The 16,261-nt window shown below is 37.2% G+C and overlaps 1 protein-coding gene across 4 annotated transcripts in view; it reads right to left on the bottom strand.

Annotated features, from left to right (window-relative positions):
* Window positions 1-16,261, bottom strand: part of Not3 (CCR4-associated factor Not3) — a 74,639-nt gene that overhangs the window by 43,924 nt on the left and 14,454 nt on the right. For 3 of the 4 annotated variants that reach the window (XM_083136000.1, XM_083135999.1, XM_083136002.1), the window contains exons 2-3: window positions 787-876; window positions 419-651 (exon numbers count right to left, since the gene is read on the bottom strand). In XM_083136000.1, coding sequence (XP_082992126.1) covers window positions 419-651; window positions 787-823 — 270 coding nt within the window. In that variant the 5' untranslated portion in view covers window positions 824-876. The remainder of the gene's footprint in view (window positions 1-418; window positions 652-786; window positions 877-16,261) is intronic. The other variant, XM_083136001.1, reaches the window with a different exon arrangement.

The following is a 16,261-nucleotide window of genomic DNA, read 5'->3' as shown; positions in this document are numbered from 1 at the left end:
GTTCTTGATCACTGATTTAAAAGATCCAACAAATGTTAATATGTAACAGTTTGAACAATTGTTGCAGAACAAGAAATAACTAATGCACATGCTGCACAATGCAATAAAAATGAGGATTTTTTAAAAAAACAGTATAAACCAATAGTGGGAGCAGTGAATGCTCACGAAATATATTTTAATGAGGAAATAAATTAATTCAGTGTTTAGTTATACTTATTGTTAATAATAATCATAATGCACACTTCTCCTCTCATATACATAAATTCCTTGCAAGTACATGCACACCTGAATCCAGCAGTGGATATGTGAACCAAACCAAAAAGTTTAATATGCACACTGTTCTTGTGAAGTGATATCCTTATGCAAAATTACATCAAGCAAACAAAACATAACCGAAACACAGTGAACCCATACTTACAGTTTCTATCAACTTCCTATAATCGAGCAAGGAGCTCTTATCCTTGATTTCGCCAGATGCAATCCAAGATTTAATTTGGTCTCGCAGCCTCTGCAGCTTTTTAATCTCTTTCTTGAGATCAGCCTCATATTTCTCTTTTTGGTTACTATTTGTTGCATTATGCACTTTTTGCCAGATGTCTTCAAACGTTTCCACACCTTCCGATACCTTTTTTAGACATCTGTCTATCTCTCCTGAAAGACAGAAGGAAACGAATTACATTCTCGCCTGGGAGAAGTTCTCAGTTAGTGAGACATGTGCATACTGAAATAACAAGAACAGGTGGCTACTCAACTTCCGAACACTAAAAGTATCTATGACCACCGTACCTAGCTTCCTATAATTTGAAGTCCGGAAAGATGCCATGGGTGAGTGAGTGGATACTCTTTGTGCTACAACTTAACAATAGCCATGGTTATCTGGAATTTAAAAACTTCAATTATTTTTTCAATAACAACTTGTTTTCTGCAACATAAAATAACCTTCTTTGGCACAAACAGCCTTTAGAATAAATGGACAAAAGAACACTTTTACAGTACTAAAATACAATTATAACTATTGCCTGTAAATATAAAATATTGCACTTCAAAAAGGTCAAGTAATTCTAATAGACAGCCCAAATTACACTTCAAATGTCTTGCATGCATATCATAACTTCTGGCACAGCATATACTGATAGGAAAGGTTCAGTTCGATTATGTTTAACTTTTTGTACCGACTATCTACATTTTTCAGCTTTGCTGATTAATACTGTATGTGATTGATCATCAATGTTCATTGCGTGTGAGACTAAGAAAGATTCTAGTGGATTGGAGGGTTACCGCTTCTTGAAATATTCTCTGGGCTAAAGCAACCACTCCTGAGCCACTGAAACTATACCTGCTAGCTACTGGTAGCATGCAATCAACAGTTTGTGATCTATGATCTAAACAGTGTCCAACTATAGATCAATTCCAGTAGCTCCCAAATAGTCCTTGCAATGATTAGACACTGGACCAATACTCTGGGTCTGTGAACAAAAGGATGTTGCTGCTTCAAGGAAGCACCATGTGTACATGTTGGTAAAAAAAACAAAAAAACATTTGCATTGAACCTACAGTTTAAAATTGGACCTTAGCTAATAAAATTTGAATCCACTAAGGAAAAATCTGATTCCTTGATTACAAATGACAAGTGTTAACCACTATGCTAGGCGTCTATTAATACTTCTTAAATACAGAAACAAGACTTCAAATTTCTAAAAGTGATGCTTTAACTCAATAAAATGGATGTACAAAAGCAATTGTTACTATTTTTTTCTTTTTAAAGAAGAACATGGAGGTGACATTCATCTTTTCCCCCCAAAAGAGTATCTTCGGTATCTGAACAAATCTACTGCCTTCTGCAGCATCCCCGGGAAAGGTATGTTATAACTATGCTACTGTCCAACTATACAAGGGTGATTCACATAAAGTTTAAGCTAAAAGAATTCCCAAAGGGGTAAGAGTTATGACACACAATACACCCCGGAAAAAGGGTCCCCGATGACATTGTGGTAATGTCGTTCCATAGTAATCAAGAGGTTCCAGGTTCAATGCCCGGTGGAGGCACATACTGGTTCAGACCAGATTTTAAACTGTAGGTCCACTCCTGATTAGCCTTCCTGTGCATACAGTAGACTTAAAACTCACCTACCCGGTGGAAACAGGTGTACAATGTGCCTTTTACAACATTATTATCAAGAGGGAAGTCCCATTAAAAAAAAGTGTAATATACAAAGTTCCATCATCTTATTAAAATTGGTAAGCCGAAACGTCTGAACAATTTCCATATTGTGACATTTCATCTACCACTCCTGCCCAGCATACCTAATACCACAGAATATAAATGAGCAAAATGTGCAAACTTTAGACACCAAATTCAGGTTCACAGGCGACCACACATGAAATTTACCACAGAATCACCCAACTAAAAAAATGATTTGGTATGTTCATTATTTACCATTCCTACTAATGTTGAAAGGGCATTAAAACTTTTAGCGTGTTGCCAAAGTGGAATTGACTATTGAAAAACACACAACCATGCACATCCAACCAATGTCCCAACAACTTTGAAGTGCAAGACACAGCAACAGATCCCACCACATTTCAATACGCAACTAGTCACAATTTTAAACTGTCTAAATACTTCCCCTCCACACTGAACAAATTACCAATCTATGTTATATCATCTACAAATAAAGATCACAAAGAATAATAACACGTTATATGATGAGTGCCTATTATATGACTAAGCCTTAAGGCAACAACTAGTATTTATTTCATGACATGAAACGAAATCTCTGTTAAATAATAGTTTAGCTTGTTTAAAAATATTTACTGCTTACTTATTAACAGATTTAAATTAAATTTGCACCAAATCAAATACAGCACTTCTTTTCATCAAATATTATTAACATTACTTTTCTAAATAGTAAATGAATTATGCAATGTATTAGAAATAACAAGATATACACATTCAATCTTATGGTAACAAACAACTTACAAACTTAAAAAGACAAGAAGTACATGTATTGGGTCCGGCAATATATATCTACCATTTCATTTCCTATAACAACACAATACAGCAAATGTAAAGCAAGATAGTGGTAGTTTGTAGATAACATAATGCCATTTCTAAAAAAAACAACACAACACTGTTCACTTAGTCTTATTTTTTGAAATTCACATCAGGTAGATAGCTGCCATTCCGTGTAGAACACTTACGGAGTTGACGAACAAAATTATCCATTAGAAACACCAGCATTGCAGATGGAATTGGCTGGACTTATTCCCTAATTCTTCTCTTCAGGGTCTCTAAGTTAGGAGGGATAAGTGTCCAAAAACTTGACTCTTCATGTACCCCCAGAGAAATATATTGTAGGCAGTTAGATTGAGTGATCTTGGAGACCATGCTAAGTTCCTGAAACGTGAGATGATTCTGCCTGTGAACTCATTACGTAACTTTATCCGAGTTTCTCAAGCGGTATGTGCAGTTGCTCCATCTTGTAGGAAATGCACTACAAACATCCGTATTGTTCATGCTTCCTAATGTTAAACTGCTGTCGACATTTATGCTGCGCAGCTACCATACAATGATTATTTTTAAAATACGTCTCTACCACAAAAGCAAGGTGTTCAGGGTCCAACACTCCATTACTACAGAAATTGCATCTTTAATGCTGTTACCTAGAATGATGGGCTTTAAAAGTGGTAGATATGTATTGTCGGATACATACAATGATTACTTTTAAAATACAACTCTACCACGAAAGCAAGGTGTTCAGGGTCCAATGCTCCATTGCTACAGAAATGGTGTGTTTATTTATTAACGCCTTGTTTTAAATGGTGTGTTTAGTGCTCTTACCTAGAATGATGGGCATTATTCCTACTGTGGGTCCGTAGGAAATACCAACCTTTGAAAGTGGTAGATATGTATTGCCGGCCCCTGTATGATGAAAGCATGCATTTCCTTTATTCCCTTGTGCGAAGGGCCTAGATTTTATGTGATAATGACAATGAGATTCATTTATTTGATAACAGGACAATCACAAACACCTGCACCTTACCAGGACTAAACCACAGTGGCTTGTTGCAGTCTTCTTCAAGGTACAAATGAGGAAAATAAATCCTTTGGTGGATCTCATGTTCAAAATCAGATTTGCCCTTGTTTTTCCCCAAGCAAATTCTCTAATAATCCCAGGTATTTTAAAATAAACATCTAAAGCACATACACTGATCCAACTTAGAAAGCCAGTTCTAAACCTTCATTACATGACTGAAACTTAATAAAGAAAAAAATCAAAAGTAAAAAGGACATCTGTTACAAGAAATATAACCACCAAAGCAGTGAAAGGAAGCAAACTATGACATTCATGAACATGTAAATTCTGAAATCAGGATGATTGCTTTATATTCTGAATTTTCAAGTAACAGCACTATCATCTGGGTTTAAAACTACAGTTTACAACTCATACATCATACTCAAGTTTCTGAACTGAAATCCAATTGATCTGCTAATGTTGACAACCTAAGAATGCTAGAAGCAGTGTAAATAAATGCATACTATAAAAATTTTGAAGGCAAGAAATTAAGAAATGCAAGGCAAGAAATCAGTTTGAAATTCACTCTAGCTATGGAGAATAACTGAAAGAGGCAAATAAAGGAAACATTATAAAAACAAAACAAAAAATGCATGCAATATAAAAAGAATAAAAAAAACAAGACTGAGAAAGTTACCAGAAAAATCTTAAAACTAAAATTATATACCACTTAGCTTGAGTTCAAACATAAACAAAAATTTGTCTATAATAACTCTTAAGTTTCTCTCTAGAACAAAATGAACATAAATAAACAAACAGTTTTGTTTGAGGATGGCATAATACTGTACACTATATTTAGTTCTTACCCCAAAGACTGAACAATCTGTATCAGCCTTAAAAATAATAGTGCAGGTAAAATGCCGTGCAAAAGTTTATCAACATAACGTTTTTCTGTGATAACTTTTTTTCAAACTTCATAGATTCAAGTGAAATTTTTATATGTTGGTTAGCAACACATCGTAGCCCAGATCGGACTATTTACATTATTAATAAATTTTTCTTTCGATTTTTTCAACCTGCCAAAGAAATGACAATTTTATACTTATCACTGTAATGCATGAATGCTTTAAGGAACGATCACCAGACTAGTCACCGGTATCAACCCACGCTAGTACTTGGTTTCACAGCTCTTAGCATCGACCACAGCTAGCACGTGCATGGCATGGAGTCGATCACCGAAGGGTTTGTTCCCCATTCTTCCTTCAGCTTGGGAGCCTGTTTGGCATCTCAAGATCGGCCATACGTGGAGTTCTACAGGGAGGCATTGTCAAGATGGCCAAGTCCTGTATGAACCCCTGACTGTCTTCCATGGACATTACTCTGGAAATAATGGCACCAGGAGTAAAGCCACCATCTGTGGACACTGTGAAGAGGCAGCCGAGGACAGCGGAATGTCCGGATGTCGACCTGGGAAAAATCCATTGATCTCCCTCAAGAACAGGAAGGCCAGAACGAAGTGGACAAAGGAGCACCTGACGTGGACATGGAGCCAGTCGAACAACGTGCTGTAGACCGATAAGAGCAAGTACCTTCTCTTTGGAAAAGATGGTGGGGAGTGGGCATGATGCCCCAAATGCAAAAGATACACCCTCAAGTACCAACTGCCCACCATCAAGCATGGTGGTAGGAATGCACTTGGGATGGGTCCCCTGCACCGTATCGAGGGCATCATGGACCGGTACATGTACAGGGACATTCTCACAAATGTCATGTACCCAATTGCTCCTCATCACCTCGGATGCGGCTTCATCCTACAGGAGGACAATGACCTCAAACACCAATCAGGAATCACCCAGGAGTGGATCGACCATCATATGACTCATATGAAGTGGCCAAGCCAGAGTGCAGACTTAAATTCTTTCAAGCACATGTGGGATGAGCTGCAGCAATGTCTCAAGCACAATACAGTCAAGAATACCCACGAGAAGTTCACCCAGCTGAGAAAAGAATGGGGCAAGATTCCTCCCAGTCAGTGATCGACACATTGATCGACTCCATGCCATGCACGTGCTAGCTGTGGTCGATGCTAAGGGCTGTGAAACCAAGTACTAGCGTGGGTTGATACCGGTTACTAGTCTGGTGATCGTTCCTTAAAGCATTCATGCATTACGGCGATAAGAATAAAATTGTCATTTCTTTGCCAGGTTGAAAAATTAAAAAAAGATTCTTAATAATCTTGTAAATAGTCTGATCTGGTCTACCAACTGTTGATATGGATGTACCTACTTTGCTACCCAACATATACAAATTTCACTTGAGTTTGAAAAAAGTTATCGCAGAAAAATGTGATGTTGATAAACTTTTGCACGGCACTGTAGCACTAACAACTAATGCAAGACATTTCATGACATCAACTAGACTAGCTATTCTGATAAATATTTGCTTAGTGATTGTGAACTGAGTACATAAATAGGCATCCCATGCTAGAAATTTGAATGCATGTGCAGTTGCTCCAAAGTCATCATGTCTGTTCTGAGGTCAGACATAATACTACAATACATTATTACATAATAATACATGTAAATTATAATATAAGATTATAAATGGAAGTTATCTAATGTGCTATTTCTCGAAGAGTATTGATTCACCAACATATCTTTAACTTGACCTTGGAATAGAAGTGATATGTAGTATCAGATATGTAGCCCTCAAGGCTGAGGGAAACTGAAGGGCTTAGAGAAGGGTGAGGGGCTATGAGATGAGTTTCCCCATGTCGACAAATCTAGAAATTCCATGTATGAATAGAAGTGTTACAGCAAAATTTGTTATAATTATTATTTGGAAATAAATGTGTATCTGGATCGAAGTACCACAGAACAGTGTTGACATGCAATAAAAAGAAAAAAACATTAAAATTAGCAACATTGTCAACATTGAATGCAAGGTCACTGCTCCTAATAGCACTAACACTAAAAGAACAAATTATGTACCTTACACAACTTTTGTTCCCAGAGTACATAATGAGGTTGAAAGAAAAGAAAGAAAAAAAGGACTCCTTTATGTACACACTCTTTTGCAAGGTTACAAATATTTTGGTGGTATAGTGACTAGCACCATGGTGGTCTAGTAGGTAGAGTGTCGGACTGCTACAAGGGAGATCAGAGTTAGATTCCCACGGTGGGTGATCTAAGGTCGGAACGGCTCTGGGACTCACCCAGCCTCAAATCAGTGGGTACTTGGGGGGGGGGGGTAAAAGGCAGCTGGAGCATGGTCGCATCACCTTCAAAATGGGCAAGATCGAGAATATGGGGGGCCCTATCCTCCACATCCCCTACATGTGCCTTCATGGCATGATGCTGCATGCTTGGGGAACTTTATATTAAGTGTTACAAGAAATATTTAACTTTTATCCATGTTATGTGCTATATGCACGGGGAACTCTACCATGTAACCCGACTTGAGACCCGTCTGAAATAGACCTAACACCTCTGGATTTTTACTTATGGGGCCATGTAAAGGGAATCATGTACGCTCAGAAAATTAAGAACCTGGAGCACTTCAAAGAAAGTATCACAGGGTCATCTACCAAAGCAACCCCACCACACTAGCATACATCTTACCAACTGGGAGCGTAGAATTCGAGCATGCATTTAAGATGATTGAACATGCAGATATAATGATTATGTTAGAAATATGAAGCACTTAATTCACTTTTTCACAAGTGAAAGATATTGTCACTAATTTTCATAGCATAAGAATCAAGCAAATGCATTATAATTTGGGTAATGATGATGGTAACGTGTCAAGTCTTCTGCAATGACTAGCATTTAAGCTGTAAATGGAAAATTACAGGTCAAACTATGTTGACAGCAGTCAATTGTACTCGGCAGTGGCGACTCGTGACTTTTCACAGATGCATGCTACACGTGATGTTCCTTTTTGCATTTACAATGCGCCCCCCCCCCCACACACACACACTCGTACACACTCACTTGCAACTGTTAGCAAACACATGATTTTTTTTCAGAGGTGGCTGGAATTGCAAAAGTCCTTACCACATAGATGCTTTCTAGGTAGGGGCGGAATAAACTATAACATATTTTACAATCACAGCTTTTACCATTAGTTTTAAAAGCTGTTCAAAGACAAAAATGGAAACCGGAGGCCATTTTAAGGGGAGTTTGAACTTACCACATTGTTTTTTCCAGAGTTTTTTTTACTGACTTCATTTTAAAGTTTTGATTTTCTCATTGTTTTGAGAAGAGGTGTAGCCCCATCAGCTCCCCCAACCCCATGCATGAAACAACAAACCGCAACTTGATTCTTCATAATGACTGCTTCACATGCCTCACACCTGACAACAATGAATCGTGCAAAAATTTTTCAGGGTCTGAAACTGTCTGAAGCTAGTTGGAACAACGCACATTTGTAAAGCTATCCACGCTTACATCAGAAGATGAATAGCAAGGTTTGAACAAACAAAAAAGGTGTTTGAGAATTGTGCGATAAGTAACCCCTCCCTGTTTTGTTTCGTACCCTTCCACACTCTAAGCATCCTAACCACTGAAGTGCTGCAAAATAATTTGGAAATACATTTCTAGCATTTAAAAACTGTGATTTAGATCAAATCATATTAAAACAACCAAACATACATTTTACACAGCAGAAAGCACTTTCGGAAGACAGAAATGCATGTATTTGTAGTTGCAATCTATACAACTTACCACCAAAATAGATTCAATGCCGAGCGATATTGTCTTTTCGTTTTCAAACTCTTTACAGCTGGTGCTAATATATATTACATATTACAAGCATTACACCAATCTACACTAATAACCTACAGAAAGCGTGGGAACGACATTATAAAATGTTATTCTGACAGAAACGAGAAGGAAACTTTCTTCTTACACTGAGATGACAACACTTACCATGCTGTAGATGTGTTTAGCATGCTAGCAGATGAACTTCTCAACCTGAGACCCTATCTCTTCCGTAAGAACCAAGGGGCATGACGGAGTTGTATTCATGCACGCCGAGAGGTGGTGAAACATGCTATGAAGCTAATAGCCCGGTATTCGTTATAGCTTAACAGCGTGCGGAAAATACATAGTGTTGAAAATATTTTAGCCTCTCAACGTGAGAAATTTCATTTCACTTCAGTGCTTTATTGAACTTCTTAAATCTATGAAATTTACCATTTTCTTTTTCATTTTAGCAAATTGAGTAACATGCTATATAGCGCGGTAGCACATATTAAGTAGTCGCTCGTGATACTCTGGAACAAAGAAACTTCTCACTCCTAACTTTCACTCATTCAGCCACGGCTATGCTGCTATATTCCATAATAAAATTCGGAGGCAATGAGACCTACTTTATTTCAACTTGTGCTTTCTACTAAGTGAATTCATTTGTTTTGTTCTGCCACTTTGGGCTAGGTTTCCGTTTAGACATCCTGAACCTTTTACCATTCTGAAAACTATATACGAGATCATCTCCAAGATCAGGGTACTTATTTTGATTGTTTTGTTTGTTATGATTAGTAGTTACTTTCCACAGGTGAAGAGATCAAATTACAGTATTCTAGATATTCCTACTGTAAATTATGGAACAACACTGTTAGGCAGGCAAATGGACTGTCTTGATAATCATATAACAGCATCTGATTTTCGCCAGTGATTGCCTCATAAAAAAATGAACACCTACGTAAGATAAAGATGTACAGTCTGAGACTCTTCCGGGTTCTAATGAACCGACTGACTTTCAATGGTGCTGTAATGATGCAGAACTGTCTTAACAGTACATGTTAAACAAGACACGTAAACTTTGTTCATATCTGCTTTGTAATCCATAATAAAGCATTAATTAGCAAAAAATCTGTTATATACACAACTTCTATTCCTCATAACTTTTTCTGTTTCAAATTGAATCTTCAAAATACAATCAGTCTTCATATATCTACTATGCTTGGTTTAATTAAAATTTTTAAATAGATCCTTAACTTTTAGTTCCATTGTCTTTGATATCTCATTCCCTTTACTGTTTAGAAATAGAACGCCTGCACAAGTGGTGGTAGTAGTACTGCAGCATAGAAAATTCAACTACTGAAGCTAACAAATAATATTGGAATCTTGACAGCTGCTTCTTTGTACAAAGGTAACATTAAATAATATTGCACATACACAAGAGGAAATCTTGATGAGATGTTAAGAAACACATACAGGCTGTTACAATATTATTTGAATATGGAATCAAATCTAGCTACACTACTGTTAGATATAAACATTCTCATACACAGGTATAATTTAGCCAGTAAACCATACTTGAATGAAGATAAATTGAAAGAGAAGAACTGCTAAAAAAAAAAGAGAAAGCAAATTCAAAAAAGATAATACTTAAAAAGGTAAAGCACTTAACAATAAAATGGAGCACAAAAGGTTAGACATAAGATTATACATGGAAAATGGAAAAAAAAAATCTTGAAAAATCTTAACTGCATAATATTCAAGGAATAATAACAACCAAATTGAAAGAGCCTAATTTATAATTTGTGTGTGTAATATTACAAAACAGTATGTCACATCTTGATGCTTTCCCGGTAATGAATGAAGAAGAAATTTTTTACAGACTTTCAGAATCACTTGGTGATAAGCCAAGGATGTCTCTTTATGCAAATATTGGATAATTCTCTCTGTACAATTATGGGATAATTCTCTTTTGTACAATTATGAGATAAAACACTTTATGATATATGCCTGAATAAATGCATTACAGTATTATTCCAATTTGAAGGACAACGGACTGTCGCATGGACAACCTTGGTTAAATATTTGATTTGACTTTTATTTAACACTGCTTTTCTACCACTTTTGAAAATTGGGACAACGAGGATGGGAGATGAAATTGATGGACCCTGTGCTTCAACAACACTGATAAATGGATATCTGGTGGCAAGAACAGTGGTGAGAGGGAAGGGAGGTTAAAGGCAACCAGTGTGTGTGGCCCATTTCATTAGTTTACCGTTCAGCCACCAAATCAAGCAAAATTAAAGATGTAGAAAAGCAATGTGAAATAACCAAAATAGAAATAATGAATGTTCGAAATGTATTTTGTTTTTACATTAATATGATGTTCCAACACAGTTAAACAGGCTCTATAACCTAAACTTTGCCATGAAAAATGACACATAATAACTAAATGATATGCTTCTACAAGTTTATGAATGACTTTTTCAAACTTTTCTAAGACCTTTAATATAAGTACCACTTGAGATAGCAATATGTACAAACTTGTTCACAGAAATAAGTGAAGAATGAAGGAAAATGCATTATTAGGTTTTTGGTAAAAATACTTTGATACACTAAAACTTTAGATGCCAAGGACTTTTTATATGGTATTAGCATCACTGTCAGGGCAATTTTCAATACAAAAATTTGAAATTAGGTACTGCTCTAACTAAGGCTCTAAGGTCATACTTATAAAGGTCCCCCAATGTTTGGTTCATGACTTCCTGTATATTGTTAGAATGGTGTTGAAAGGCTAGGTTATTCAAGTGACTTTAAATATTTCAGATTACAATGCTATTGGTGGAAATACATTCCCATGGCTAGAAGATACAAAAAACACAAATCACACTCAACAAATTAAGGAAGTGCTTAAGATAACATATTAAGATCAGGGTGTCTGTCCTCAGAATTATGACCATCTCTTCCCGACTGAATGCATAAAAAAAAAAAAAATGTGCCATGATCACATAATGGCAATGATATACATACTACTTTATACCATGCTTTTACATTTATTAAAAAAAACTAAACCAAACCTACAAATAGTTTTTAGAATAGTAATAATACACACATTGTACTAATATACTATATTTACAGTGATATTGTTTGGACATCTCTGTACAAGAGTTAAAAAAATATCAAAGACACAATAATAGGAATAATATACCATACTGGTGTCAGTGCAAAACACACATTATACCACAGCCATAGTAGGATGTTTACACAGCCAAGACTACACAAAGATTACTCAGTTTAGTTACAATGAACATATTGTAGTTTAAAAAAATATAGAATACTTGAAGAGATATATACTGTTCAAGAGCACTACTACAAAAATTACACACATTTCTTCTTCAAATGTGAAATCTTCATCAGCAATGCTGCCTCTAGTTCCATCCTCACTTTTTCATTTTTGTTCTAATTCCTTAACCTCATGATCAATTTTCTCTTTTCCTTCTGGCATCTTTCTTCTTCCATGTTAAGAACACTTTTCCTTCAAGTAATCTTCATATCTTGGTCTGAAAACTCTTACAGATAGTTGTAGTCTCCTGTTCATTGTAATGTGCTGTACTTCTCCCATATAAACTAATCCCTGACAAATAGGGGACTCTTTAAAGAACTTTTCCACAACAAGAGACTTACTGACAGAAAACCCCCTTCTACTGAAGCATTTCCATGAAATAGATTTTTATGGCATCTCACAGTTCACTGAATTGTTTTCCATCAAGTAGAGGTACGTAAATATTTTTTTCAAATTAACGAAATTATCATGAAAGTACAAAGAGGCATGTACTTGCAGACACAATGAAGCATGTTGTTCGTTAATTTTTTCAACAGATTCCTCTGAAATCCAGTTTGCATCGAGTAAAACTTCAAGCACAATTTTAACTCTCCTTTGGCTTAGATTCAGCTGGTGGGTAATATGTTCAGACCAAAACAAGCTACACCACAAACAAGTTGGTATTTTACGGAGCTTTACTTCTGAAACTTTTTCTATCATGCTGATGAGTATTACAAATTCAAGCCTAAATTCTAATTTCTTTTCTTTTCTGAGCACATCTCTTCTTTCAACAGCCATTTAGCACTGAACCCAATATCAATTTTCCTGACTGAGAGATTTTCGCTTCTTGAAAGATCTCAAGTTAAAAGCTTTGAAGCAGTATCAGCCTCATATAAATTGTCAGGCTTGCAGAATTGTACCATATTTTTTTGTTTTTACAAGATCCAGCAAATCAGCGTGAAGCAAAGCAAACATTCTGAAGTTATAGTTTTAAATTAAGCCAACTTACATTAGTAGACTTTCCAAGTATCCTGAGATAAAAGTAAGCTGTCTGGTGGAAAATAGTGCTTCTTTAACATATCTCTTCATATTAAAATTCTCCAATCATCTTACTGTGAAAAATTACAAAGGCAAATCTTTACATCCAATATAATTACCACAGAAATGCAGGGCTATCCTTCAAAAGGTAGTACAGGTTAAGAGGAACGTTGCTTCAAGTCGTTTTTCATAGCCCATTTTACGTGAAGACTACAACCTCAGTCAAATCATGGTGTACTCTCATCTGCATTTTCTTCAATTTGTCGAATTGTGTGAAAAGTCTGTCAATTGTTTCATGGGTTACACCAAGCTCTGCTTCCAATGCCCGAGTATTTCTTCCTGGGTCAGCATCCACATCTACCCTCAATTCTTCGTTGTCCAATGCCAATAAAATTAAATTTGTCTTGGAGATACAAATCAAAAGTAGTATTTTTTGGAATGAAGGCTGCATGGTTAATTCTGAAACTGACTCCAGCCTCGAAGAACGACTGATGTTGCGGGTGGTATCATGAATGGAGCATAATGACACAAAAATCATATTTGATCACCTTTGCTTCAATACAGACTAAAAAGAAAATAACAGTATGCAAAACATTGAATGCACATTCAAAAGATGAGACACAGAGCTTTAAACTATGTATGAACAAGTATACAAATATAGAAAGGAATGACGTGAAAAACTGACCACACACATGATCTGCAAATTGGGCATTTACTCTGTTGAAATCTAACAATTGTAGCATTTCTAACTCTTCAAGCTAATTGCAACAATGGGATTGATGATGGAGCAAAAGTAACAACCACGCCCAGGCTGTGATTTGAATTTGGTGGTTGTTGTTTACTATTGGTTCAAATCATCTATCTCTTGCAGTTTCTAGCCTTCGTTACTGCTATTTTTTTTTATCCTAGTCCTCCGTGCTCCGACCCCCCTTGTCTCTTATGGCACTTTCACTTGCGATATGCATTGTGGAAATTGTATCCTCGAAGGTACGTTACACTTTTCGCCCAAGAGTCTGTGTTTGTTGTTTACATCAAAATGTTGCGTTTCCGAGCAAATCTGCACAGAAAGGTTTTCTTTTAAGTCCACTTTATGCACAGTAAGGGCAGCCACACACCAGACAAAACAATTGACTCAAGTCACATTGCGACGGATTGCAACAAAATAACAAAGGTCCATGGAATTTGGTCTCGTATGGAGCAGCTTGCGACAAAACTATTTGCGCAGATATCTAATCCCAGACAAAAAAATGGGGGGGGGGGGCAACTCGAAGCCAGCAATTAAAATGTAGTCATGGTAATGGACAAAATAATATGAACACCTTGGTTTGCAAAGGCCTATATACGCCATCATGGAAAAGGAACAACACTCAGCAGAGATTTCAACCATCTAGTGGCGATGAAAGCAAACATATCAGTCTATCAGAAGCTGGTGTGAGAGTTGCATGCGAGCAGTCAAATATCCGTCAAATGTAGGTATGTCCGACCTTTCAGACTTCAAAAGAGGCATGATCATAGGAGCCTGCCTGGCTGGAGCATCTGTGACAAAAACAGCTACACTTGTTGGTGTAGCACGGAGCACAGTGTCAACTGTTCTGACAGCCTACAGACAACATGGAAAGACAACGTCGGCAAAGGAGAATAGTGGGCGAAAAACAAAGTTATCCAACAGGGATCGACGTGCGTTGAAGCGAATAGTGACTCGAAAGCACAAGACAACACTGTCCCAGATAACCGCAGAGATGAACAATCACCTCCAGGACCCTGTATCAACGAAAACCATTCAAAGGGAGCTGCATTCTGTGAACATTCATGGCAGAGTTGCCATCCCCAAACCATTGGTGACTCCACGTAATGCAGTGACACGAAGAAGGTGGTGCCAAGAGCACAAGAATTGGATACAGCAGCAATGGGAACATGTGATATGGTCAGACGAATCGTCTTTCACATTATTTCAGACCACAGGACGTGTTTATGTGTGGAGAACTCATGCAGAAGCATTTGATATTGACTGCTTAGTGCCTACCGTGAAACATGGTGAGGGGTCTGTGATGGTTTGGGGGGCTATATCTTGGAGTGGTGTTGGCCCACTTTTCGTCCTGCGTGGGAGTATCAATGCAGAGAAGTACTGCACCATCCTGGGTGACCACCTCCATCCCATGGTTCAGACTTTGTTTCCCGATGCATGCCCCGCCCCGTCTTCCAAGATGATAACGCCCCTATTCACACTGCTAGGTGCGTTGATGCATGGTTTGATGAGCACAGTGATGAGGTAGAACATCTCATCTGGTGTCCACAGTCCCCCGATTTTAACATCATTGAGCCTTTGTGGGGTATTTTGGAGGCCAAAGTGCGTAATCGGTTTCCACCTTCAATGACACTTTCGGAACTTGAGACTGTTTTGTGCGAGGAGTGGCTACGTATTCCAGTTCACACTGTACAGGACCTTTATTTGTCTATCCCACGTAGGATACAAGCTGTCATTCAGGCAAGGGGGGGCCCAACCCCCTACTAATACAAGTTTTCTGCAATTGCATTGGTGTTCATATTATTTTGTCCATTACCTTTACGTCAATTCTACATACACATTGATATACTGATTCTGCTGTAAAGTGTCATACTTATATAATGCATCATTGCAAATTATAAAAGACAGGCCTAGACCTATTGTGACATGGACGGAATCTGCAATCAGATTTTAGCTAACAAACAAAATGACTCATCATGTCATGTCGCTTTGTGACTTGTCGTGCTGCGTCGCGTCCGGTGTGTGGCTGGCCTAAGGCTAACCGGGACTAGACCTACAGTTTAAAGTGGGATTGAAACCACTATGTGCCTAAACTGGCAAATCTGTACAGTTTCACATGACGAATGTTTGGGGATTGCTTATCACCGGCTGGGACGATGATTTCCAGAAGACAAGAGGCATCTCTCACAGAAGGAAATAACGTTTTGCCTGGGTATGATAAAATGGAATACCAATTCGGTCTGGAATGTACACCGAATTTTCAATAATAACAATAATGCAAAAATTTAAAAAGGAAATGGCTACATTAGTTACCATGGATACATCAGTACAGCAATTAATATCTGCTTTGGACACATTTTCAAGGTCTAGCATATAATTACTGGTGAATGAATTGAAT

Source organism: Lepisma saccharinum, chromosome 14 (genome assembly GCF_977018435.1).
Source record: "Lepisma saccharinum chromosome 14, izLepSacc3.1, whole genome shotgun sequence".
NCBI classification, from domain to species: Eukaryota; Metazoa; Arthropoda; class Insecta; order Zygentoma; family Lepismatidae; genus Lepisma; species Lepisma saccharinum.
The sequence above is the reverse complement of the archived record's forward strand: the minus strand, read 5'-3'. Positions and strand labels throughout refer to the sequence as shown.